The sequence below is a fragment of the Indicator indicator genome, chromosome 28, assembly GCF_027791375.1.
Source record: "Indicator indicator isolate 239-I01 chromosome 28, UM_Iind_1.1, whole genome shotgun sequence".
Classification (NCBI taxonomy): Eukaryota; Metazoa; Chordata; class Aves; order Piciformes; family Indicatoridae; genus Indicator; species Indicator indicator.
In genome coordinates, this window is record NC_072037.1 from 8257628 (window position 1) to 8284447 (window position 26820).

The 26820-nt window shown below is 37.6% G+C and overlaps 1 protein-coding gene across 5 annotated transcripts in view; it reads left to right on the plus strand.

Moving 5' to 3' along the window:
• DENND1A (DENN domain containing 1A) overlaps positions 1–26820 on the plus strand; it is a 194891-nt gene that overhangs the window by 84447 nt on the left and 83624 nt on the right. For all 5 annotated transcript variants that reach the window (XM_054393284.1, XM_054393286.1, XM_054393287.1 and 2 more), the window contains exons 8-11: positions 1739–1792; positions 7146–7256; positions 13671–13771; positions 21987–22032. In XM_054393284.1, the coding sequence (XP_054249259.1) occupies positions 1739–1792; positions 7146–7256; positions 13671–13771; positions 21987–22032 (312 nt within the window). The remainder of the gene's footprint in view (positions 1–1738; positions 1793–7145; positions 7257–13670; positions 13772–21986; positions 22033–26820) is intronic.

Genomic DNA, 26820 nt, shown 5'->3' on the forward strand with positions numbered 1-26820 from the left:
GATTGATCAAAGAACAGTGAAAGAATAGATGTGAAATTTTATTGATAGATACGTACTTTATTCTTTTGGGGTTCCTGTCTTCAAATTAATTTTTGCAGAACAACCTTGTTCCAGGCTCTACTGAAAAATACTTACAATGCACATTGCTGCAGTTGCCAATTAGTCATTTAAAGTTCACATGGAAACTAGTGGTGTGTGCAGCCACAGTTCTCTTCTCCCTCTCATTTCCTTTACTCCTCCTTCTAAAGTACTTTTTGGCAACAAGCAGCTTACTCTCATCACTTCAGCCTGTAATGTCAGTCGACAGGTAACAGTTGTTTGGCCTTGCTAGGTCACCAGCTGGCGGTGGAAATGTCCCAGTCCTCTTGAGGCGAGCTCTTTCATGATCAGCATTTCTGTTTAAGGGGATGAGCTGTCTCAAAAGGCAACCATCAGTAGGGATATTTCAGTTTTTTCATACCAGTGGTTTCAAGGAATGCTGCTGCTCTCCCCTTGTCTCAGGCATTTCATGGGCGATGAAGCAAGAAAGGATGTAAAAAAGCAGCCAAAGGACTGTTGGCTGTGGTGTCTTTACACATTTTATTTTGGCTGTTTGCAAGCCTATTTTGGGGTCGGGGTGAGGTTCCTATATGTGATGCAATTCCATGTACTATTCCTGTATCTTTGCATTGCAGCTCTTCAACCAAACTAAACCAGTGATATATCAAAAAGCAGAAATTTGTGTTTATACATTTAGTGTCTATATTCAGTGTGGCTGTTATGCCCTCTTGCTATTTCAGGTTATAGATTGTTCATGAAGCTCTGAAATGTCTTAGATAGATAGATAGATAGATAGATAGATAGATAGATAGATAGATAGATAGATAGATAGATAGATGAAAGAGAATAAGTTGTGCTGGTTGTGGAACTCTGCCAAGAATCTAATAGCCCTTAAAGCTTTAGCAAGTCATTAATAAGTACCCCTAAGACAAATTGTGAAAATCTTAAAAGTAGTATAAGTTGTTTATAACATTGATTTACAAAAGTGGTTTAGTCTCATTCTCTTCTCTCCCAAAGCCCTAACCAAGAAGCATAAAAGTCATGCATGGTCAGCTATGAGAACTGTGAACCTGGTCTCTTTGAATGCAGGCAGTTAGAAAACCCGTAACAATATAATGGAATATGATATTGCAAGACCAATGTGGTCTTCCAAAATACGCTTTTTAAAGTGTATAAAAGTGACCTAGAACTTTAGTAATATTTTCCAAGTAAGCAGAAATCTTCAGGGAGCATTTCTTAGTAAATTTCCATAGCTTCACCATTGTCTTGTATGAAACTTACTGATGCTGTAAGTCAGAAGAGGACTCGATGCTGCTGTTGCTGTGGTCCATCCTGCAACCTGCAGTGGGCTGTGGAAAGATGGCTTGAATTATCAACTGCTTTGGAGTTTCCTTGGCATATGTCATAGGTTGTGTGGGTCTGTCTGTAGAGACTTTGAAGAGCAAAAAACCCTAATGTAACTTTTCATGAGCATTTGATACTTTCTATCTTAATGAATTTTGTACTAGATACGTGATCTGAGAATCCAGCTTTTGAAACCCATGACAAAGTAGTCGTATTGGTAGTTGGTAACAAATGTTCTGTCGTTTTTACTTAGCTGAGCAACTGCTTTTACTGCTGTTACTAATACCAAGCAACAAATATAGATTGCTTTTGACAATATTGGAATAATTAATATTTGCCTTTTTTTTTTTTTTAGCACTCTTACTTTACTGTACCTGACACCAGAGAGCTTCCTAGTATACCTGAAAATGTGAGTACTCTAGAGGACTGTGTGCTTTACCACTTCTATTTAATATCAGCAGCAAAACAGATAACAATTCTTACCTCTCATTGGCCTAGTAATAGATAACATTCTGTAAAATATTGCTAGATTTTGGACCCTGCATTAATGGTGTATTATTACCTGTAGTTGCTCAGGCAATTGTTGTTTCCTTTGGGATAACATATTCCTTTAAAGAATAGAATTCAGGTGTCAATTTGCATTGGTGATTAAAAGCTGAAATGTGTTAGGATAACGTATTTGTGGCCAGACTGATATGGGTAGAAAGAAGCAGATCTGCAAATCATACAGAGAGACCCTTTTGAAAGAGTGACATAAGAGACCAGTAAAATAGGTGCCTTTTGGACAACTTTCTGAAAATGCCAAGCACACTGCCTTTCTCTAGAGTCACTTTTTGGGAGACTTTTAAAGCCTCATGAAGTTGTCTTCTATGTGTTTCAGCTTGCCTCAGATTTCTAGCCAGATAGGTCTGTGGAAAGACAATTTTGGCATTTGCTTCTCTTAAATACTCTTTAATATGCTCCTGCGATACCTCTTAGTCAAATTTTTGTGTCTGACATCTCAGTTTTCTTTCTCAGCATTTTGCAGTCTGCCTTAGTGCCACATACCTCAATTTATGGCATGAAAGAAAGAAAGGGACTCGTGAAGACATTTCATCTCATTTGTGGATGATTTGTATAGCAGCTAACATTTGGGGGTTTTTGTTTCGGTTTTAAAATATTGTTGCTAGCTTTTCTGTGTTGTAGACTTTTTATACTGCCATGTAGCCTACCAGTAAATTTAATAGATGTGCTCTTTCTTCTAAGGTGCTTTATTTCTGTAGAAATATGATATATTAGGAGTAATTCAAGAATCAATTCCTGCATCTAAACCAGCTATCAAATCCTGCCTTAATCCAGATATGTAGTTACTTGTTTATAAGGCTTATATTTCATGTTCATCTCTTTCATGTTAATCGTCTCCAACAATTTTTGTCTGATAAAGCTCAAATCATCTGGAGAGCAAGGAAAAAGTTTATTTCTGTTTTGCAGTCTGGCAAACTGAAGGGCAGAGAAAAATGAGCTAGTAGTGATAAGAAACCAGTGGCAGGGATTAAAAGTAGATCATCTACCTTTGGCTTGGTTTAACTGATATGGAACAGCTTAATAGCACAATAGATGGTAAAGGCAGTATAGCTGTATTTATGCTTTGTTGGTTATGTCTGCTGGTGCTGTTCCCTTTATATTTGAAGATATGAGTCAGCTTCCCAAAAGGTTTGAGCAGGAGACATGATGAATGCTCAGGAATCAAAGGATGTTATAAACGCAGAAGCCTTGGGCCAGGAGGAATTGGGAATCCTTTGAAAACTGAATGCTCAACCTTCATGGCTGGGAGTGCCATGTGATACTAAAAAGCATCCTCTTTGAATCATTGAGTGGTGCTGATGTGCCTCAGAGGGAATGTGGCTGGCTGGATGTAGGTATCCTGTGCAGTGGTGGCACGTGAAGGATGGACTCGTGGTAGTGGCTCGGGTGACCCAGGGCATCTCTGGGAACAGAGGTGTGGGAGCGTTTCAGTTAAGAAACGTTTAGGTCCACTGTATACACTAAAATTTTAAAAGCTAGGGCTTGTTGTAAGAAAAATATTTCAATTCAAATCCACTGGCCCGACAGTTGTAGCAGTTGACTGTCTTCTATTTCTCAAGCATTTTGTTTATTTTTTCTAATTATTATTGTGAGGATTTGTTCTATCTGTTAATGCAGCTTTCATGTAGAACTGAGGCAAATGAGAGAATGATACATGGACATTTAAATGAGCATAAATCTTCATGGATTTTAATCAATTGGCCTGATTTATTCAAAATTCTACATATCTTATCAGTAATTATGTTTTAAACACATATTAGCAAAAGTTTTAGTAGTGCCAAACTTTGAAGTTGTGTGTAATGATTAATGGAGAGCTGCACAGAACTCTTATCTGGAATGTTAACAAACTTCTTGAAATTATCTGACTTTGTGTCAGATCAATATGTTTAATGAGTCTCAAAAACATTTAGCATGGACACTTTTATGTAACAGTTAAGCATTCACCTTTTCAAAAGATTTGAGTTATAGGAAAGATTTGTAAACGCAGAAGTAAAGTGGGCTCCTTGCAGGAAATTCAGTGCAAGCTGTAAATTTCCTAGTAGTATCTGTCCTGTTTAAGGTAAGTCAGCAGCCTGAAATGGTGATGTTTTCTTGGTGATAAGGTTCTGCTGTGTTGTTGTATATTTCAAACTTATCTTTTGTAACCCGATTTTCTTAAAATCCCCATCCCCTTTTTATTTCTGTATTTGCAGCATTTGATAAAGTGCATTGTCTTCAGTCACAAGAGCGTGCTATTAAGAACCCATGTTAGATTTTGTACTTGTGACACTTCAAAGAAAACAAACTTCCAAGCAGGACTGAGGGATTTCTAGTAGGAAGATGGAGAGGGAAACATGACTTAGTTCTATTGACCTGTTCTAACAGGAGATTTACTGTAGTCTTGTAAATGAAGCCATTTCAAGAGCAGACTAAAATAATTGAACTATAATTCATGTTATTATGCTTCACTCTTGGCAAAGCAGAAAGCTCTTTGCATGTTCCTTCAGTCAGAAATTCTCCATTAGATGATGAAGGAAGAGAAGTCCAGGAATTTTAATTTTATTTTATTTTTTTAATCTCAAAATTCAGTGTTCTTGTGAATTTACTGTTACTAGATAGCAAATGATCAAATAGGAGTGAACTTGCCAAGGCACTCTTAGTGAGTTTTGAAAGGAATGGGGGATACCTGTTCCCATATTTTATTTCAAAAATCCCACTTTTTACTCTTCCAGGAAAGGTTTAAATCCTAGGAAACAACGTACACAACAATTATACTCCAAATTGGAACGCTTTCATTTGTATTTATTTAACTCATTCATGGTTTTGTCACTTACGAGACATGGCTTTCAAAATACATGTGTAAGTCCCAATTTCATCTTCAAAGATGACAGCTTTCTTATAAATAAAACTTTGAGCTAACACGTGAATTTCCTCAGTATCAATACATTACCATACCGCCCACATGCTTCGCAGGTGTCACTGGCAAATTTCTGAGAGCAGAGAAGACTAAAACCTTATAAATCTTTCCATCTGAAGGTACATTTGTGTGTCAAAGCCAGTATTTTGCTAGAATAAACTTGATGGAAGAATAATTGCAAATCAACTCCCTGTGTCTATTTTCCTCTCGTTAGTGGATACTGTTGCTTTATAAACACATCCCTGCACACAACTCTATACCTTCAGACAGACTGTAGGCATTATGTGCTGCTTTTGCCATGCCCCTAATTTGGATGGCATCAAAGAGAGTTTAGTGCTACTTAAAAATTATTTTAATTCACACTATTTGCAGTAATTGTGTCGTCATGCGCTGTGTTTTGGCGTTGTGGAAAGATGGGTGAGAGGGGGAAGAAGAGCCGTAGAGAAGACAGCTTATGTTTAGACAAAAATATCATGCTAATCAGCACAGATGGGATGAGAAATACAGAAAAAGTACATGATAGTTTAATAGGTTTTTGGCAAAATGTGTTGGCTTTTTTTTTTTTTTCCACCCCCCAGTTCTTTGAATATACCTGTCTGTGGCAAGAGCTTTTCTGTAACAAAGAGCTGAATGACTGGTTTATATTAACGTGTTTGAAGCTAACCATAATGAGCTTAGTTTTTCTCTATCTACGTACTGGTACAAAAGTCTTCCAAATACAATGCTTAATTTTTCTTCAGTTCTTTCTGTTTGGATGGCAAGCTGTGGAACATATTTTTGCACAGTATGAAGCATCTTGGCAGACTTCTCAGGCCAAGTATTGGTGGTTTAAGAGTTATCTTTGGATCTGTCAAAAGTGCTAATAGGCTTTGTTGAGCTTCTTTAAGTTTCTAAATCATATTTGCTTTTCTGCACTTTTTTATTTAACGATGATTAAGATTGCACTTGAATTCATGACTAATCTTATTTTGCTCTCGTGTGCTTTTTCTATAAGGCTGTCTTTATCATACAGCAACTCTTTCGTATCTGTTTGGAACCTATTTGGAAGCAAATTTCCTAATTCAGCATTTTCAGGTGTATTATTTTTTCCTCCACCACAACCCCTTTTTAAAATTTATGTGTGTTAAGAAGTGAGAATATCCTCTACACACAAAAAATTCTTTTCTGTTTGCCTTGCACTGTAAAAAAAAACTTCATTCTGGGAGAATGTAATGTATTTTATCAAGTTACCTACATGGTACCTTTTAATTTTGATATTAAAGATGTTAGCATCGCATTCTACTGTTTATTAGGAGATATCTTAAATATTTAGTAAATTATACATGATTCATGCCACTGTAGCAAGTGCACCAGGGAGTTACATTGGTAATGATGAATGGGTAGTATTACTGGCTGATGGGAGGATAGCCTCTTGTGCACCTTGTTCTGTTTTCTTTTCTGAATTTATGTATTTACACTACTTAGGTACTTTTTAATATTCAGAGCAACAAAAGCATGAGATAAGCCTCTGTTGCCTAGGAAGTGTATCTGTAAAGTTTGGGCAGTGCTACTTCCTTGTGTCTTGGTCTTTCTATCTGTACTTTAAAGGCAGATTGCAGATTTGTTTTGCTTACAAGATATTTCTACTGCAGTTAATTTTCTTTATACTATATAAACATACTGATTGGATGTTTGAATGATGTCTCTCCATCAGAGATGGGCATCCACTGAAATTTCCAAAGAGAATTCTCTGTCTCCTTCCTCAGTTTTCCCAGCTTCCTGAGGAAGTGCTTTCTGTTTTCCACCAAGGGGAAACGTGTCTGAGTGCACGAAGGGAGGAGTTCAGACAACTCCTGTGTAGCTGTATTTAGCTTGTGTGTTAAATGCCCGTGTGTATTTCCAATTATCAGAATTGTTCTAGCCTAGACGGAGCTTACATCCAAATTGGTCACATTAGAATTGGTGGCTAAGAGAGCTGCTTTTATTGTTAGGTGGAGAAATGGTTTTGGTACTTCATCAGAGAACTTTAAAGTTTCCATAAAAGTGACAGAAGATATCTTTTTTTCTCACAGGAATATCTTGTATGTAAGAAACTGTATGTGAAACATCATCAATTTTACAATTCCAAGACCTAGCTCCCCAAAAGTTATGGGAAAGATGCTGCAATTAAAAAGTGCTCTGACATAAGAAGATGTACTGCTTGCTTTTGTTAAGTCACGTACTGGATCTAGCATAATAGGAGGGTGAAATCTGGTTATTTTTTTTGTTAAGAACACTTCTGTTTATAATATCATGAATCAAAAATTATTTGCTCTCTTCCCAGAGAAATCTGACAGAGTATTTTGTAGCAGTTGATGTCAACAACATGCTGCATCTCTATGCCAGTATGCTGTATGAACGCCGCATCCTCATTTGTTGTAGTAAGCTGAGCACTGTAAGTACAATGCAGAATAACTTCTAAATACTTTTTTTTAATGATACTCATATGTACGAAATGATCCTGTGATCTCCAAGTCCTCTTCCAGCTTCAGCTACGCAACCTCAACTCAATTCTATGGTTCTGTGTGATAAGTTTACTGAAATGCTCTTGGGCTCTAAGGTTCAAATAAAGAGTGGTTTTTTTTATAAGGAATCATTGGGGTTGATTGGTACACAAATATACAAATATTTATGCCATTGTGAACTCCCTGTTTCATTTACTCAATAGGGAAAAAACGAACAATGGATGAATGGTAGTGTCAGGTAGATACTCTAGTGACCTTTTCTGGATGAACTGAAGGATGGGCTAAAATATCGTGACCATCCACGTTTTTGCAGTTTTGTTTGGTAAGGTGTAGTAGCCTTAGTGCTACTTAGGCTCCGTCAAGTGTCTGGGAGATGAAAGCTACTGAATACTCTAGAGTACTCCCTTCTGAAAGTGACTGGACATCAAAACAAGTGCATGGCTTGATTTAGTTCAAAGTTTTGTGTTATGCATTTCAAAGTTAATCAGTCAATAAGATTGTGATTTCCTTTATAAAAGAAACTGTTTTCATTCTGTTTGCTCTGTAAATGGGTATTGATTGCTTTCCTTTATGAATGGCAAGCATAAGAAGGTTTAACTAATTTTGCTTTCTAGTGGACTAAGTGAGCTTAAGAGCCTGAGCAATCCTTTCTAAAATACAAGCTTCCAGTTCCATTCTGTATGGTATTAACCAGTCTCTTACTGTCTGAACATGACCTACATTTGTTTGAGATTAAAACTCTTTTGTGGAATTGTAACTACTATGGAAGGCTGAAATTCTGTACATAAAATCATGTATGGATGGTCTGTAGATACAGGGCAGGAAAATCAACAAGAATAGACTTCATAATTTCAGAATAATTATTACAATGTAATTTAGAGAGGTAAGTGAAACAAGGAGAGTTAGAATAATCTCTGGGACCTATTATTAAGTATTTACAATCAATCCCATATTTAACTGAAAGAATTTAAGTCTTACAAAGTTTAATATCTTTGTGTCCTCCCTATTAAAAGAAGGAAGAACAGATCCAGACCTGGTAATTGAATAAAATAAGAGAGAGAGGGAGGTGTTTATTCAGAAACATAAAGAATGAAAAGAATAGTAAATTATCAAAGAGGAGGAAAGAGGAGAATGGATATCCAAAGCATTTCACAATTTGTGTGGCTGGTTGGTTTAATCTCTCCCTTTGTGACAAAGCCTGGGAAGAAGAATTACTTACCTGTCACTTCGCCTTCCTTAATGAGCCATTTCACAAGTAGGGTTGTGTTTTCTTTCCTATCTTTCTGCTATTTCTCTTCCTTTTGCCTCTGTCCAAGATAAAAGCATGTCTGGTTCTTCAGTGGGGAGGGGTATTCATACTGTGTGTTCTTATCTTACAACTTTATATATAAACTGCTCCAAGATTGGAGTGACAGTGTAAGACAGGTTTGAAGTGTTGGGCCAGCGCCAGTGATTCCTTGCCTGCACGCTCTGCTCTGCATGTTCCAGCAGTAGGAACAAGCTGCATTATTTTATTTCAAACTGTGCTCAGAGGAAGCCAAGACCTTGTAACTGGAAACGTACCAAACTGAGAATTCTCAAAGTGAAGTGAGGGTGGTGTGGTGGGGAGGGGAATTGCTTTCTTTGGGTTTTTTGTTTGTTTGTTTGTGTTTTTTAACAACAACAACAAAAAGGTGGAAGGGACCTATTTGCAGTGCATTTCTTTTGACTTTGAGAGACATGGCACACTTAAGGCTTCAATTTAATATCAAGTAAGAGAGAAAATTAGGCAGTCATGGGTAGAAAGCCTTCCATGGTGGAATGAATTCTGTGCTGTAATACATCATACTAAATTCAAATTTTGGTTTGGAATACTCTTAACAGAGTTAAGTTCAACATGATTTGGAGGTAAGCGAATGAGGCTGTTAGCTGTTTTGTAAATCATGTGTACTGAACCTATCAAATGAATTGCTGTTCTCTTGGATTTTTTATTTTCTTCCTGCATAAGACAACTCTAAATTTTTTTTAATGTTAAAGCACTTATTCATGTTAAATTTCTTTATGTATTCTGTTGGTCTGATTCTCATGAAAAGCCAGATGGGAACCAAAATGCATAAAAAAGTTGTGCTTGGTAAAAGACCACCTGCTGGTGGGAGCATGCTGCTGCAAAACTGAAATGAGCTTTGCTTGCATCCAGTATTCTCCCTTCCTTCATGACTTGCTTGTGCAGCCCTGCCACAGCAAGGTGTGACAACTAATTGTGAGAAGGGCAGCAGCAGGTTGTCTCTCATTATAAAAAGGTGGTTAACATGAAGCCTGATGACTCTTAAAAGACTGAAACTTGTGAATTTCTGTGATGTTTCTGCTTGGCTCCATCATACTGAGGTGAATTTCTTTACATAGTTTTTCCTGTTACTTTTTAAGTGTTAGTACAAAGCAAAAAATACCTTTCTGACATGAGACTCCTTTGTTCCTGAGAGCTGAGAGCTTGCCATGTCACTTCTTCCATGTCACAGAAACCTGATACACAACTTCTCATTCCCTGCTTGGTTTCTGACATGCCTCAGGGCTCTGAGGATAAGGAAATGGTGGTCCTTAGGAAAAGGCAACGTATTATTAATACCATTCACCAAATGTCCTTGTGATGCAGCACAGCTAAGAACTTGCACTGTTCTTGTTCTACAAGCAGCCTTACAACTACTGTTTTAAATGCACAAGCTCTTCCTTCCCAAGAGCTGTGTTGCTGTCCTTCTGACCTGCCAGGATAGGTTTTGACCTGCATACACAACCTTTGCAACAGCCCTGCTTTCTCTGCTTAATTCATATGTAGCTCAGTCTTAAACTTTCTACTTCATCTTTAGCCCTGAGTAAAGCAGAAAAATGATCTTACAAACTGCAAAAGGTGATGATTTTTTTTCCAGTATATATTACACATTTCAGGCCACATTCTGCATCTGTGAAACTGTGCAGTGTCTCTGCATCAAGAGAGAGAAAGTAAAACATGCTGGAAAATGTCTATTGTAATTCACCATCAGTTTATAACTTCTATAACTTCTATGTATATATGTGTGATAAAATACCATTGATTTTAATTTTCTCAAATAAGGCTGTTAGAGTAGTAAATATAAAAACTGCAAGGAATGGGTGAATCAATGTCTTTCTTACGCAGCTATCTTTTTACATTCTCTGGCAACAGCTGCAGGAAGCTGAGGTAGTGGAACTAATCTTATTTCAAAATGCTGGATTCCTATAGTTTTGACAGTTGGGCATTTCTCAGGCTGCCTTATTATTAAGTGCTTGTTTTCTGTATGGCAATCACTAATCAGGTGAGGTCTCCAGCAAATATGCTATTTCTTTTTTATGAGCCCTTATCTTGGCAGAATTGAAGGACAGTACTGGTGCTTACCCATGGTAGTGTGTTGTTTGAATTCATGCCAGATAGCAAGGTGGGAGTACATCTCAAAAATAAGTGACAGGTTCTGCTCAGATGTCTGCAGTGTTGAGCATTATGTCTGTTTAATCTTTTCTTGCTGAGTTTTAAAACCAATGGGAGGGAGGCTTGGAAGGGGCCTCCTTGAATTACTGAGTTCACTTCTCTACAGTGGCAACTATATTATATAATAATACCAGGAAATAATCCATTTGATCCTCATGGAAGCAATTGTTAAGTAAGAATTAAATTTTTTAACAGTACCTTTTCCATACACCTTTTTGATTTGGAGAACAGAAACAAAACATAAAGGATTTAGGAATATAGAGGAAAAACTACAGTGGGATGCATGCCCTTTTTTTTTTTTTTTTTCCTGCTGCATATTTTGGAACTAGGCTCTGCCTTTTATCTAATTTGTGAGAGAGGAACATCTCCAGATGGAGTAGTATAAAGATAAGTTGAAATATAATAGGAATAGGGATAAAACTTTAGTGTTTTGTGACTCATAAATACAGAATACATTAAAGATCTTGTAGCTTCTAAATTTTACTTTAATTAGCTAATTTTGCTTTATTAGTTACTAATATTTCCATCCCATATGGACCATAAAATAATGTTCATCTGCTAATAAAGGGCTTTCTCATTGAGAGAGACTGAACAGGTACATGTTCAGATACTGGCTGTACCCTGTCTACTTCCAAGGACGCTATATCTTTAGGATGCTGCTTCAAATCCAGTTTAAATTTTTTTGCATGTTCTCACTTATGGAAACACACTGCCAGCACTGGGATGCTTTTGGCTATGTGGCCCTCTTGTTATGACACTTGGCAAATCAAGGTGTGCTAAGGTGAGGCGTGACTGTGCAGCTTTTCTGTGAGACAGAAGTAAAAATCTAAGGAATATTAAAAGAAGGAGAGATAAGACTGTGCCTCCAGAATTTATCAGTATTTTTTGAAACAGCTTAATGAAATTGTGGAGATACTGAACTGGGTGTTAAGATGAATAGAGATGGAACAATACTCTTTGTGCAGGTGAATGTCACTTATTCAATGTGATAGAAAACTGGTAAAGAATGTAGGCCAAGAGATGGATGAAATAGACAAGATAGAAACAAAGGATGCTAACAGGTTTGTGTTTGAATCATGCTAAGAGGGATGACTGTACCAGAGTGAGCAGCTTTCTGTGCTTCCATGCAGCTGCCCTTTTCTGCTTTTGAAAAACACCTGCTTACCAAGCTCACACCTCACCATGGCTCTTGCCTGAACCACACTGCAGAGATGCCCGTGTCCCCCACCCCCCCCAAAGTCTGTGTTCCTTGGTGCATTCTTATTGCTTATCCAGATCTGTATTGTTAGGGGCTTAAAAATAGCACATAAAATATGTGCTTGTCTTCTGTCTTCTTGCCTAATGACCTGCATGTTAATCAGAAAACCAGATTCTGTTACTTACAGAAATTGCACTGGAATTACTTAAAGGCTTTGGCATTGAATTTAAGCCAGACTTCACCCAGAGTTGTAGCTGATTTTCCCTGATATGGAGCCTGAAGAGACCGGTTCATCTCCTGCAGACCCATTTTCTTTACCAGTTATGGTGGGTTCCCTGTGATGAGGTGTATAATTCAGTAGTCTGTCTTAATGGCAATTAATAATAATGAGGGTCATTTTTTTTTTTTTTAAGGTTGCACTGCATCTCACTGAGTTAGGATTAATGTCACAATTTGTCTTTGCGTAGTTTCATCTCTCAACTTCAGGTCACCGCAAGGACCCAAGTCCTTTAGATTTTTGTCTTGTTGGTATTTGCAAGCAGTGCTCTCCCTACTGTCCAGACAAGCATTACATGCCCGATTTCATCGTTCCTTCAAATGACTGCTAGGCTTTTGTTGAGTATTGTTCTCAAAACGTGTCTCACAAGTGAAACGCATTGTAGTACTTGTGCTGGGTATCATTTGAGATTAAAAGACACTCTAAAACTGCAAAACACTGTCAGGGTGGATGTGCTTGCCTGTCACTTCGTAGTCTTTTCCTTTTATGTGTCTATTTGTATGACTCTTCTGATTTATTTATTTCCCCTTTTCCAGGAGTTAGGGGTGTATTCATATCCTCTTCTTATGGTATTTTGAGTATAGTTTTTGAGATTTCCTAATTGAGGATTACCACCTTCTCCATTCTAATATCCTTAGTGAATGTGACAAATATCCTGCTTATCTTCTTTTCCATATTATTAATTATCATTTGAAATAGGATTGAGAGATGTAATTTCCTCCAAAGCTCTGTGATGATTCTCCCCACAGCTTGACTGGCACCTGTGTTTGCTACTTGTAATCTTTTCCATTTGGTACCTGCCAACATCTAAACCATTCTGAATGATTTTTTTGAAACTATATCTAGGAAACTCAATGGATCAAATGATTTGGTGGAGGGCAAGTAGATAAAAATGCCTTTTAAATAATAACAACTTGATCACTGCATTTAGTACAATACACTCTTAAGAAATCTGTGCTACTCACATGGTATCTTCCTGGGATCGTATATTTTTTTTTTCCAGTTTGTGTTACCGCTTCAGTGCAGTTTTATGATATTTAATGGATGGTAATGACCAGGACTGGGAGTATTTGCCTGTACTGTTTTTTAATACCCTTTGTGTTTTTGTTGCCATGTTTTTGTTGCTTTATAGAGCACTGGCTTTGTTTTCAGGTTCTGTTGAATGAATCATGTTCTCAGCTGTTTACAAAGGCAGTCAAAATACAACTACCATAAACCAGTCATGCTTCACCCACCAATACTCTTTTCTTAACAACAGCACTGTATATTTTGTTGTAAAACATGTTGATATGAAAGCAGAATTGATTCTTTACTTTTTATTTTTCTTCTAACTTCACCTTTTAAAGCTTGGGTTTTGTCTTATTTATGGTCCTGTTTTAATATGTGTTTTTCAGTTAACTGCCTGCATTCATGGGTCTGCAGCTATGCTCTACCCGATGTTCTGGCAGCATGTTTACATTCCTGTTCTGCCCCCACATCTATTGGACTACTGTTGGTAAGGCTATATATATGTGTGTGTGTGTATGGATATACATTAGATGTATGTATATGTATCCCTGAGATTCACAACATTTCTCTATAGTAATTCTTATGTCTTCTTCTGATGCAATTATTAATCTAAAAATATGATGGCATATTAAGGAAGCAACCAACCTAGTAAGTAAAATTTTTTTCTCATGGCGAGATATAATTGTCTATCAGTATGTTGAGATACTCTGATATGAGTGGTTACTATGGAAGGCTACAACTTGGATATTGTGTAATTAAAATCTGTTTTCAGCGTATCTATGTTAAATGTTAAAGTTTGAATTAAGACTCCCAATGGTAGAGGATGCATTGAAGAAGGTACTCTCATTTTGCTGCTTTCTTGTACTATTAGGGATGGAGGGGGAGGTACTAATTTTCCCATGGTGATCTTTTATTATCAGTGTGTTTAGAACATGATATTTACCTTATTTAGGGGGATGAATGTAAACCTTTCAAAAACCTACTCATTATAATAAATTTTGGCAGAGCCCATGAGCAGCTTCATATGATGTCAAGTCTCACCCTGTTTTGACTGGCGTCTTGGACCAGTTGCCCTCTTGAGGTTTCTTCCAACCTGTTTTATGATTTCACACTGTCCAGATGGCCCAAGAACTCTCCTTATTCACTGAGGTCTGCAGAGCACCATGTCGTTGGACCCTGTGGTTAATAGTTCAGAGGCCTGTCCACCATGCCCCTCAAAGAGACTGTCCGTTTTTACTTTCTTTTCTAGTACAAACTCAAACAGTTTAGCCTTATCAGCCATAACATCATCTCTTATTTGCTGTGCACCAGAATGGTGGATGAGTACTCTGAGTAACTTGGAGGATGTTGCAGATGCTGCTGCTTTCAGTGGCTCAGTTGTTAGTTATTCCCATGTTCAGTTTGTGTGACTTGCCCCCCCTTTTTTTTTTTTCCCCTTCTTTCTGTGCAGGTAACAGGGAGATTAAGTCATCCCAAAAACAGTGGCCTTCCTTTATGCTTCCTAAAGAAGTTAAACTCTCAAGTACTAATAGAGAGTTAATGGAATTTTTGCCTGGGCTTGCAGGGATGGAATTAGTAAGGCCAAAGCTTGGCTGGAATTAAAGTGAGGGATGTGATGGATGAAATGAGGCTTCCACAGGCTTCTACAGGCTTGGAAGGAAATCACAAGGGAAACATGAACAGGCTGCTGTGTGGTCACATACTCAAGTGATGAAGGATGCAGAAAAGATTGAGGGACTCAATGCCTTTGTCTTTACTGGCAAGGTCTACTTTTCTACTTCCACTTCTCCCTGTGGAGCAGAACTGTTTGTGGGAGTGCAGCACTTAGGGCACTTTTGGGAATGATTTGAAAACACAGAAACAGCCTTTCTCTGTCCCCTAGCATTTTTAAAAGTCCTCCGGAAAACACAAATGTAAACTTACTGTGTCATCCGATACCATATTTGAAGTGTGGCTCTTAGTCTGGAGGTTGGCTGGGGTTTTTTCAAGTGTGACAGTGTTCTGTGAGATGTTTTCTCTGCCTTTAAGGAGAATAAGGAACCAGCCAGGATAACTGGTGACTTTTTTTTTAAGTGAAGTGCTAGAAACTGCAACATGTAGATTTAAAGGAAACTTGTTCCTCTGCAGATGATTTAAATGTTAAGTATGTGCCTCTGTTGAGGATACATGGAAGGGAATCTAAACCTGTTATCTCCTGTAGAAATGACCCTTCAATTTATTGGCTGCACAGGAAGGGCAGATTCTCATCATTTGCACTGCCAGCAGGTGCCCTTTCTCTGCATAATGGGCTTCGCATCTGTAATTAACACATGAAGGCGGCTGCTGCCAGCTTTTTCTTCAGGTACATGCTGCTAGGAGTTTCAGGACAACGGTGTGGACCACAAGAAGCTTTTATGCTGGTTTTGAAGATTAGGTATTCATTGACTTTCTGACAAAGCCATGTTAAGAGGGGCTAAGTCCAGATCCTGCAGTTGGGAGCAGAAGTGTGCGAAAAGCAAACACTTGGGCAGTGTACCCCAAGGAAATAAAGACACAAGTCATTGACCTCTACTGAATGAATTCTTTCATGGCATAACACCCGTCCATAGAACGAAAGAACCAGCTAGTGTGTGAAATATGTGATTTAAAAATGTAATTACTAAGTAGATTGTAACTTCATGCTTACAAATACAATTGATTACCTTATCCAGATATGAACTTTAATCGGAGAGGACGCTGCACACACTTTAATTGGAGAGGCAGCTCTCTACACTGTAATTGTTTGAATAAGTCAATTTAGGAACAATTTGTGTGCCATAAATATATTTCTCAAAATAGAGTCCATCTATTTTGTAACCATGTGAACTTAGAGATGTCATTTTTGCCTAGCAGGACTGAGAAATCAGCACAGTGCTCACTGTTTTAAGGTGATCTTACTGCTTATTCTTTGCTTCATAAGGAAAATAACCTGAGGTTATTTAAAATAAGAGTTTAACTTAATTATTGCCTGGTTATACAATTTGCAAATGTGACACAAGAATTTTAAGGAGCTGAAATGGGAACAAAATTTGAAGTAATGAGGATCCTTCAGTTATTATGAATACAAAATGTCCTGTCATTCATTGTCCATTTATTGCCTTGCTGTGTGAGGCTTGTGAATTTTCTGCTCTATTGAAAGTCGCAGAAGGGTAGGCTCCATAGACTGCATGGCTTGTCATCTTGGAAGGATTTTGAAACAAGTATATTCTACCTTTGATTATTTACTTGTAATCATTTGAATTGCGAGTGGGAACTTCCTGTTTAAAGGAAATGCCTGAGGTCCCAACTGGTCCACTGACTCCTGGTGGTTGTGAAATTTGGAATTTGTTGTATTTCCTGGGAAGTGCAGGGGACACAGCAACTATCTTTCAAGAGATACACAGAGGTAGAATAGTTTCTGCAGAGAGCAAATGGGTGGAGTAATTAACTATTCTCCTCAAAGATCCTTTTGGCCCACTTCACGTAAGAGAAACTTGTGGCTCAGTGTGGTGTGTTCTCTTTAGCTGTTGAGATCACTGAGCATTCCTGAGTGAGGCAGGGAAAAGAGAGTGATTCGAGATTGTCACAGGTGAATGACAACTCTGCCACAAACATGCTCAGTGTCAATCTATGTCACTGACATTGCATTTTACACTGACTGCTTCTAAAACAGTGGTTTCTCATTTTTCAGTTTGCTGTTTGCTAATTTTTTAACTTAGAACATGGAAGAGGGGGTAATCTTCTTCCCACTTCCCTCTTGAGAAGGTTTTTAAACTTAATATTTATGCATTCTGCATTCCTCATTCATGCACCTAGCCACAGAATTGAAAATGCGAAAAAAACGTATCCTCAAAATGTTTGTTCTCAATACACTTTCTCTTTGTAGTAGGGATTCTGAGTCAGTAATAGTGGTGTAGTACCATGTACATGTATCTGGAATTACTTGAGCCATCTAATCCCTAATATTTAGATTAACTACGAGGGGGAGAGTGGTGCAGTCTTGTGTGGGAGAGAGTTTGAGAGAGGGAGCGGGGGGGCAAAAGTGCTATCCTTTATTTCTGGTATTTTTTAATCAGGCACCATTCTTTGATATATTTTCAGCCCAGGGAAGATTCTGAGTGGAGAAGACTAGAAAATGGTGGAAAACCTATCATTAGATTTCACACCTTAATGCACAGTTGCTTACTTCTTTGAATACAGAGTAACAGAAGAAATATGAAGCCCTGCTGGTTGGGGGCTTGGGGGATTTAGATTTTTATTTTATTTTTTTTTTTTGTAAAGAGAAGTACATGCCAGCAGGTGCCAAAAGCACTGGCTAATGAGATACTGCCAGCAAGCATCAGTAGCCAAGCACATACAACTCCTTAAATTTGGCCAGAACGTGTCCATCTATTTTGCCATTTGGAATTTAAACATTTCTTGATGTGAAAGAAACAGTCTATTAATTTTCCTCACTACTTCTTCAGGTTTGTTTTTCATGTGGCAGAAAAACACTCCCACTGTGCGTGTTTTCTTCCTGTTCTCAGGGTCTGTGTTTAAAATTAGCCTGTAACAAAAGCCTGTCTTTGCTGACCTGTAACACAACTGAGTATGTTCTCCTAGTCCTAGAGCATTGTCACTTCAGTTACTCTGTGGGCTTTTTAACAGAAGTAACAGTATATCTTCTAGGGTGATTAAACCAGTCTTTTATATTAGATAGACTGCTTAGCAGCCAACATTAATGTATTCTGAGAGCCCCCTTTTTTAGAGTACCATGGCACAGCTGCTGAACAAACATTTCTATTGGTGCAGTTTTCCCTTTCTCCAGGAGTTTTTTTAACTCCCTTTCTCCTGTGTTCTAAATCTGCATATAGTTCAATATGCTCCTTTACGTAGGTGGAGGGGGTGAGTGGAGGGCGAGTACTCCTGCTGCTTGGGAAACAATGATTCCTTCCTCAGGAGCCTCTTGGTAGGCATTTCAATTTAGCCTGGTACATCTGTGTACTCACTAAAAGCTCTTGTAGTTGCTGTTCTGGTAGTAGCTGCTGTTCTTCACTATATGTTTTCTACGTCATTCGAATTTATGCAGTAAAGTTTCTAATTTGCATCAATTACCTCAATAAATTTCAGATTCAATTCTGTTGCAATTCACTGAGTAATCTGATCAGAAATCAGGAGAACTACCTTAGAGTAAAGTACAAGTGGTGTGAAAAAGCAACACTTAAGTCGGTATCTGTATATCGAGATGTGAATTTAGTAAATGTGATCTAATCAGCTTTCATGGAACAATGACACAAAATGTAGCTGTAAACTATGAACCTTTTGGAGATCCTGGGGTTTTACATTACTTTTTGTGGTGAATTGCAGTATTGTTGTTGTTTTTTTGTTTGTTTGTTTGTTTTTCCTCCACACAGAAGGAAATGTCCCTCTATTTCACCTGCTTCTCTTCCAATTAGTAGTTGCCCACCTCTTGGGAGCATAATTAAGAGGTCTCTAGTTAGCCTAAGGAAAGGAATTAAAGAAATTGTAAAAATGCAGCTGTAATAAATGGGCAATATATAGCCATTAAGTCCCCAATATCCATATTCATGCTTATGCATTGCTACTTTAATGATTTGATATTTACCTGTATAACTCATTTGATTATAAATAATGATGATTGCACTGGGAACTAGTGTAGCACAAGAGGAGTAATAACCTTTCTCTTTGTTCCAAAAGACTTCAGCAGGCATTTTATTTAAGCAGCAAATATGCACAATACAAATTGATACTTCTTAATTTTGCTTTTAATGGATATTGGCTGCCATCAAATCACTTTGAGTAATTAGTAGTTGTTGTAAGAATCCCCAGGACTGAAGAGGTGTCAAGCAGTAGGTACAGACTGGTCTGAAGGGCAGTCTTTAATCTGTCATGGGTCCTAGAAGGATTAAAGTTGTGTGAAGTTTTTCTCCTGTTTACAGAAGCAATGTGTCTTTCTGAAGTTCCCTTGAGAGCCTTGGAAGTACACATCTAACCTGATAAAATATTAAAAGCTGCTGGAGCGTTTCATGTCTCAGGACCTGAATAGCAGTTAGGAGGAGCTATGCTAGTGTGCTCTGAATGGGGAAGAGGAGGCACAGAGTGTTCCCTTGTATAGGATGGTAGTTGAGTATTTAAGTATTGACATACGATTAACATGATAAAGAAAAATGGTTATAAAAGCAATTTATGAAGCCTGACATGAACCTTCAACATTTACTTTTAAGTGTGTTTCCTTTTCAGTCAAACTGATGAGTGAAGACAGAAGAATATAATTTCTCTGGTAGATCTTTATTGGAAATACTTATGCTCTTTACCAGAAGTATGTTTTATTGAGGTTATTTATGATGCCTTCAAAACACTGCTGAAAGTCAGGTCACTGTGGTCTTTATGAAATCCCTGTATTAGTTTACGTGTTGTATTCCCTTTACATGAAATGACATTAGAAAACTAAAGGTGGTTCAGTACATCCAAAGCTGATCCATGTATCTTAAGCCCTGTTTTTCCTGTAATTCCTTAAAATCCTACTGGGGGTGCATGGTTTTAAGGCTTTAGGCAGGTTTTTTTATTCTTTTGTTGATAAACTGGAGGGTTGGAAGATGGACATGATACAGCTAATTAACTTTTACAGGTTCAGATTTTCCTGTGCTTGCTGACAGGCTCTACTTTTGGACACGTTAATAAATGGCTGGTTTTCTGGAATACTGCACTCTTCCTGCTTCCTTTCATTACATTAGCCAAGGTTCCACTAGATGAGACATTTGCAGTCTTAAGACTTCCTGCTGAGGTTCAGACTTTGTATTTTTGAGATTGAAGCTGTCGTGTTCATGAAACTACTTAATTAGAAACACATTCATTTCAGTGCATGCTGGAGGAGCCTTGAGCAGCATAGCCAGGCACACAGGGAAGTTGAGCATTTGTGCAGCTGGCAGCTAAACCAGGGGTTTATACTTTGAATGTAAAATTACTGGATATTTTCTTGCTCCTGGAATGTGGCCATTGGAAGTGATGTGGGTAAAAGAGAGAGCATTTGTTGTAAATAAAACATGCAAAATGACAAATAAAAGTACTCTTCATCTGAGCAGCATGCTGTGTGGTAAAAAGGTCTGTCTTGGATGTATGTTCTGCTTCTCATCTGGGATTCTCGAGGAAGCAGAACCTTAAGGATTTGTACAGAGTTAGTATCTGATTTAACAGTCCCTCTGGGCTGTCATAAGGTGCTGTAGGTGCTGTGCTGGGTGAAGCTTGGGCAGGGACGTTCTTGCCAGCCTGGGCAATTCAGTAAGTTGTAACCTAATGTGATACCCAGCACTTGTGTTCTGCAAATGAACTTGTAAGGGTTTATTTGAAGTTCTATGTGCTTAATGTCTTCAAAAAGGAAAAAATTGTTTTCATGAGGAATGTCTAGTACAGAGGCTGTTTCCATCTCTTGGTGCTGCACCCAGCAGAGCAGCAGTGGTAGTGGTATATTAATAAACATGATAAATATTAATAAGCATATCAGTAAGTAAATTTTTAAAGGTATTTCTCATGAAAATGAAAAGCTGAGTGATTTTGGCTGGTCTGGTGTCTTGCAGTAGTCTTTTCAGCACTGTACTCCTCTTACTGAGCAGTAGGCACCAGTTTATAAAAGCAATATGGAAGATATTTTAATCCAAGGCAGTACAGTGACATTTCTCTCATTTTTTTCATCTGAAATTGAAAATGAGCTCTTTAAGCTTCTGTATCCAAAATGAAATGAGGCTCTATTTTAAAAGTTGTGTCTGTCTGTGTGCTTTCCATTTAACAGGCAGTATATGCCATATTTGCAATTAGCAGCTTTGGCATCCTCTTTGATGTCTTCTAATAAGCAGTGCAAATATAAGCTTTCCCTGATTAGTCGAGTGGGAGTCCTGTAATAAGCTTAATATTAGAAATACTCCATGCACAAGGATACAAATTCCATTCAGTCTTCTTGTGTTACATAGTCCATGGTGGTGTTTGCTAACATCATGGAAAAGAAGACAGAGAAGATCAATCTTTCTCTTAAATGTTAGTGTGCTGTTTGAGAACAGAAGCATGCTGTGCTTGAGGTTACAAGTTTGGCCTAAGAGCCTCTTGGTGTATTTACATTCTGTATTCTGAAAGGAACAGCAGTATCCATGCATATCCCAGTCACTCTAGAGTTTATCAGAATCTTCAAAAGTATTTTTTAATATTTTTTTATAAATGTAAACATTTCAGGATTTATATTTATAAATTATTCAAAATATGTCTGGACCATTTTTGAAGCATTTAAAACTTGCAGTAGTGGGATGGTATGTATGCATTAAATTAACCACTTAACAAGACACAGCAAGTTACATTTTTCTAAAGAGTACTTTCAGAAAAATGTCTTTTTTTAATTGCAATAACCCTGTTTGTTTTTTAAAAGAAGACCCCAGTGTTACAGATAGGTACACAAGGACAGCTATTAAACATGTCTTGCCTTAAACATTCTGATGTAAAAAAAAATTGAAGTCTTACAGTGCTGAGAGGATATTACGTAGTAACGAAGTCTTTTGAATATGAAAGAAAATTTTCTTCACTTGTTGTTTCCTTCTATGTATATTTGTTTAAAGCAAAATCTAATCTAATACCCTGGTATGTTCCCATAGCTGGTTTATAAGTCATACATGTTAAATCTAGTGTGATGAGAATGTAAAATGAGCTTTTCTTCCTCTTTGCAGTGCCCCAATGCCCTACCTCATTGGAATACATTTAAGTTTGATGGAGGTAAGTCTCTCTCACCATTTCTGAAACTATATATAGTTTTATGACTTAGAGCCAACTTCTGCAAGCAATTATATATTCATTCATATGCTTAAAAGTGAAATAATCCTGTTGATTTGGGTGTGTTGAAAGAATTGAAGTTAAGCATTCATGATAATGGTAAATCTTAAGGCAGTTCTATTTGATACCTTGTACTCTTTGGGTGTGCTTTCTGTTTGCAGTTCAGCCGTCAGTGACAAGCTCATGTTGTGCTCCCCTCTCCATCCTGTTGCTTCATTTAATCAGTTTGCTGCTTTTGTTTGACGCTGTATTCACAAAGGCAGAGTCGATATTAAACCAAAATGTTGACAGTTACAGTTCTCTTTTAGGCTTTTGCAGACAGATTGTAATTTTTTTAATGTTCAAAAGATCTGAAAAGAAGGAACTTGCTGTTAATGTTAACACAAAGCTGGCAGAAAACCAGCCCTCACAGAAAGCTTCACATATAAACAATTCAGAGTAATTCATGTGACTTTTTAAAAACTCTAAAAGTGGAAATGGCACATTTGCTTTTGCTTCCAGTACTGGTGAAACAGTTGATGACTTTCCTCAAAAGTATCTGGAGGACAACATAAGCTATTAATTTAGCTCCCTATGAAAATCCTAGTCCTTATTAATTGTGCCCCTTTACACAGGAAGTGTGAACAATGTGTATGTGCTTGGTGTGGGACGTGGTATTCCTGCCCAGAGAGCAGTGCCTCTCTGTGGGCTCTTAAATTAGCATCAGTGTTGAACTGGTCTGAGTTGCAAATGCCCTTCGAAGTTAATTGACTTGTTCAGATAGCTTCAGGTAGCTGTTTGGCAATTTAGGCTCAGTGTTTAGGATATGTAACAACGTACAAAGCTGAGGTTTACATCATATAAAGTGATACATATTGCTAGAGTATTTGTTATTCTCTTGTCCATAAAAGTATGTCATTACTCTAGAAATATTGATCAAACATTTTCTTTCACTATGTTATGTGTGTAATAATGATCCTCTAGGTCTTTGTGTGCTGAAACTTAGACTAGTATGCCATGGAACTTCACCCTTTTTCCACTGTTGATGTGAACTGATTTTAGAGGTCACTTGTTTTCATGTGGGGAAGCTGGATGGAATATGCAGGACCTCTTTTTTTTTCTTTTTTTTTTTTTCCTCCTCACCATCTTGAGCACACCTGATTTTTTTTATGTCCTTCATATTACTAAATGAAGTGCAGAATTGCAGTACAATGTGTTGGTGAATAAGCAATTATTTTAGAAGTCAACAATCACACTGTTTGCAAGCCACGCATTTGTGTTAGAGGGGTTTCTGATCATTACCCTTGAGTACTGCATAGACAGACTAAAGTAACATCTAGTATGTACTTTTCATATTGAGGATGAAACTTGTTGCCCCATGTGCTTACCAGGTAATCATTGATTTGCTGCTTATGGTATCTGTCTTTGAAAGAGAAGGAAGAGACCTGGTAGAAGATGGGATAATATCTTCATACAGATACTTTTCAGCTTTCCCAAATATTTTTGCTCACACAGAGCTACGTGGTTAGCCTAGCAATATAGAAAAAAAATTAATAGTTACACCTCAAGTTGCTTTGCGTGTCTCACTCCTGCCTTGCTACATAAACCCATTACCCTTTTCTTTGTCTCGGTGTTTCAGATTGCAGGGCTCTGTAGGCCTTCCAAACTCCATCTGTAAGAACTCAGAAAAAGGAGTTGTTCTTGGAGAAGCCAATTTTCATCCATTTTAGTAACTTGTGAAAAAATCTGTTTCGTACTAAATCCAGTATGGCTTTTGAATAGCCAGAGATTCTGAAACGCAGACACACTTTGGCAAAGAACAGTTATTCCAAGTGCCTTATGAAATAAATTAAATAAATAAACCAAACTGTCTTCACTCTGCTCTTAAGGATGAATTGAATGCTTCCAGATAGAAATGCATCTTCCAGCTAACTGTGCTTTTTCCAATGGAAAATAAAATAAAATCCCATCGTGGGCTGTTGCATTTGTTTGTTGGCAAGTTCTGTGTAGCTCCTCTGTGCCTTGGGCAGGGAGAGGTGACATTTGTCAGATGAGCTGCTGGTTTACCTCTTTGCCTGTTTTTGATGCTGAAAGCTTAATGCTCTTTGACTTTTTCTTCATATGTAGGTATAAAATAGTGTGTTAATTTTTAGAATAACAGTAGTAGCAACAGCCATTTCCTCATGATCTAGCAATTGTGTATTTTTAAAAACACAAAGTATTTGTTACTCTATATCAAAATAATTTTATCAACTACACTTGAAACCTGCTGTCATTATTCAGTATTTGTTTTTCTTTAAATCCTGAAGTTTCAGCAAATAGGTCTTTAGATGTGTTTTATTAATCCACATGTTCTAGTTTCAGGATAAGGGATTAATTCCCCAGTCTTGTATGAAAGTTAAGACACGTGGACTCTTTATCTACTGTAGAGCCCCACAGGAGTAATTGCACTTATAGGCTCAGGGTTCTGCTCTAGCAACTCCCATTGCAGAATTTGTCATTGTAGCACAAATATTAGTGGAGGCCTAAACTTGCACAGAGAAAGTGCTGGTGTAACAGGGAGGCTGAATTTGGAATGTAGGAAAAATACCATTTTCTAGTTGTAGTGTTGTTTCTGTGGGGTTTTGGAATGGTCCTCTGGAAGGATGTAGCAGAAATGCTAATGATTTTAAGCAAAAAAACCTCTCACCTTGAAAGAGCTTTTCCAAACCATTTTGTATCTTAAAGTTAGTTTGCAGTTTCCTGTGTTCCACGGGGCCTTTGTAGAAGGAGCAGTTATTTTAATGGAAAATGACAAATTTTTCTTCTGATTAAAATATCAAGCATATCCATTGACTGTTAAATCTAATTTGCTGTGACTGAAATGTTCTCCAGTGAGATAAGATAATCTCCTGTTATAGGTCAGAGGGCTCCAACTGATTTATGAGGGAAAATCTTGGTGGAAAATATAGAGCTGTGTTTTGTGCTCTTATTTTTCAGCCTTTCTATCATCACCTAGTTAGTCATTCTTTATAAGATTTCCATTTAGCAATCCATAAAGTGACTTCAAAGAAAGCTAAAAGTTTATAAGCTGTTGGATAAGCAAGGCTGGAGCTATCACATGAATAATGGAACATGCTTACGGAACTAATTGAATTCATATTAGATGAAGATAAGTAGTTAGTACTGATAAATAATGAGATAGAAAAATTAAACTATCAAATGAGCACATCCCTTTCATAATCTTGTTTTATTTGATTTGTGTACTGTATGTTGTTTTGGCGTTCAAGTTATATTAAATTGACCTTTGTGTTGTAAGTTGTGTCAAACTTAGCTGGCAACCTTTTGCATTTTGTCATAGTAAACAATTGTTTCAGCAGCCATTCCTGTAGGAAAGGTTATTAGTGTGAGGGTGCTGATGGAGGAGGAATGCCCTTGACCTAGTGGACTACCTATTGGAATCCAGGCACATATGGTTGTGATTTACTGGTGGGGATAGTTGTGTTTAGCTGTCAGATCCTGAGCTGCTAGCAGCATACTCCTTGGTACCCGGCTTCCAGTCAGTCCCATAACAGTAATGCCAACCCTTTTCTTTTTATGTTCTATTTGGGGCACAAACCCAACCTTTAAAATCAATCGTTAGAAAAGTGTTTCTTACTTTTTTTTTGGGTAATATTGCAGTCACTTAAGAACTTTTTCTGTGAGTTAAGAATTTTAATGGCTGGAAGATTATCCAGAATGAATGTGTGTGTGAAACCTCACATAGTGTTTGTCAGAGAGTGTTTTTTTTTTTTTTCCTAGCATTTTTCCTAAGCATGAAGGACAGTTATGCATATCTTAAAACCTACAAAAGCAGGTCTGCAATTGTCCCCCTTGTTTTTTTTTAACCTAGTATGAGTAAAGATGTTCATATAAAGGAAAGAAAGTTCACTAAAATTCATGCTGTGTTTAATATGGTAGGACACAGCAGTCCTACCTTATGCAGAGAGATGAATGCAGAGCTGTGTTCAGTCTTCTGAATCCCATGCACACATTTTGGAAACGCTTTTTGGCACATTTACCAGGTCTTTCCTGGTAGGTCTGAGGATGCTTTGTTTGTGATGCAGTCTGATAAGATGCCAGATAGCATGCATGGAGCCTGAGCTAACCTGCTCTGAGAAACAGGTTACATCATCTTGGGCTTGGTCCTGACAGTGCCACATGGTTTTCTTTTGCTGCAAAGGACTTCACTGACCACTGGCATCTTCTAGTGGCAGTAATAATTGTTAATTATATTTTTTTAATTGGGGTGAGAATAATACTTAGTTTTTTTCCATCCGTTCATGCATAGTAAATCACCACCTTTCCTAGCTGTAACTGAAGGAGCAGCTTTATTTTTTTTTAACAGGGCTTAAATGAAAGGGTTATTTATACTCTTAAATCCAGGTCTTAAAAAATGAAATGCAATTTAGTCACAAATGTGATACATATGGCTATATGTGGTTTCAGGAGTATTCTAATGGAATTCTCTTTTATCTAATCATTGGGAAAATGAAAATAATAGCTGTTTTAATAAGAGCTTCTCTGTGTGGGGGTGCTGGAGGGGTAAGTTCTAAGACAAACGAACGCTGCAGTACCAAGTGACTTGCCAGTAAGCAGAGAAGGTGTTGTTTTTTTTTTTTCTGTTGTACACAAGCATTAGACCAGCAATAGTGATGTTTGTCACTCAGTTGGCAACAGCTGGTTGTGATAAGGATCTTGAGAATCACCTGTACAGGATCAGGGTACTGCACG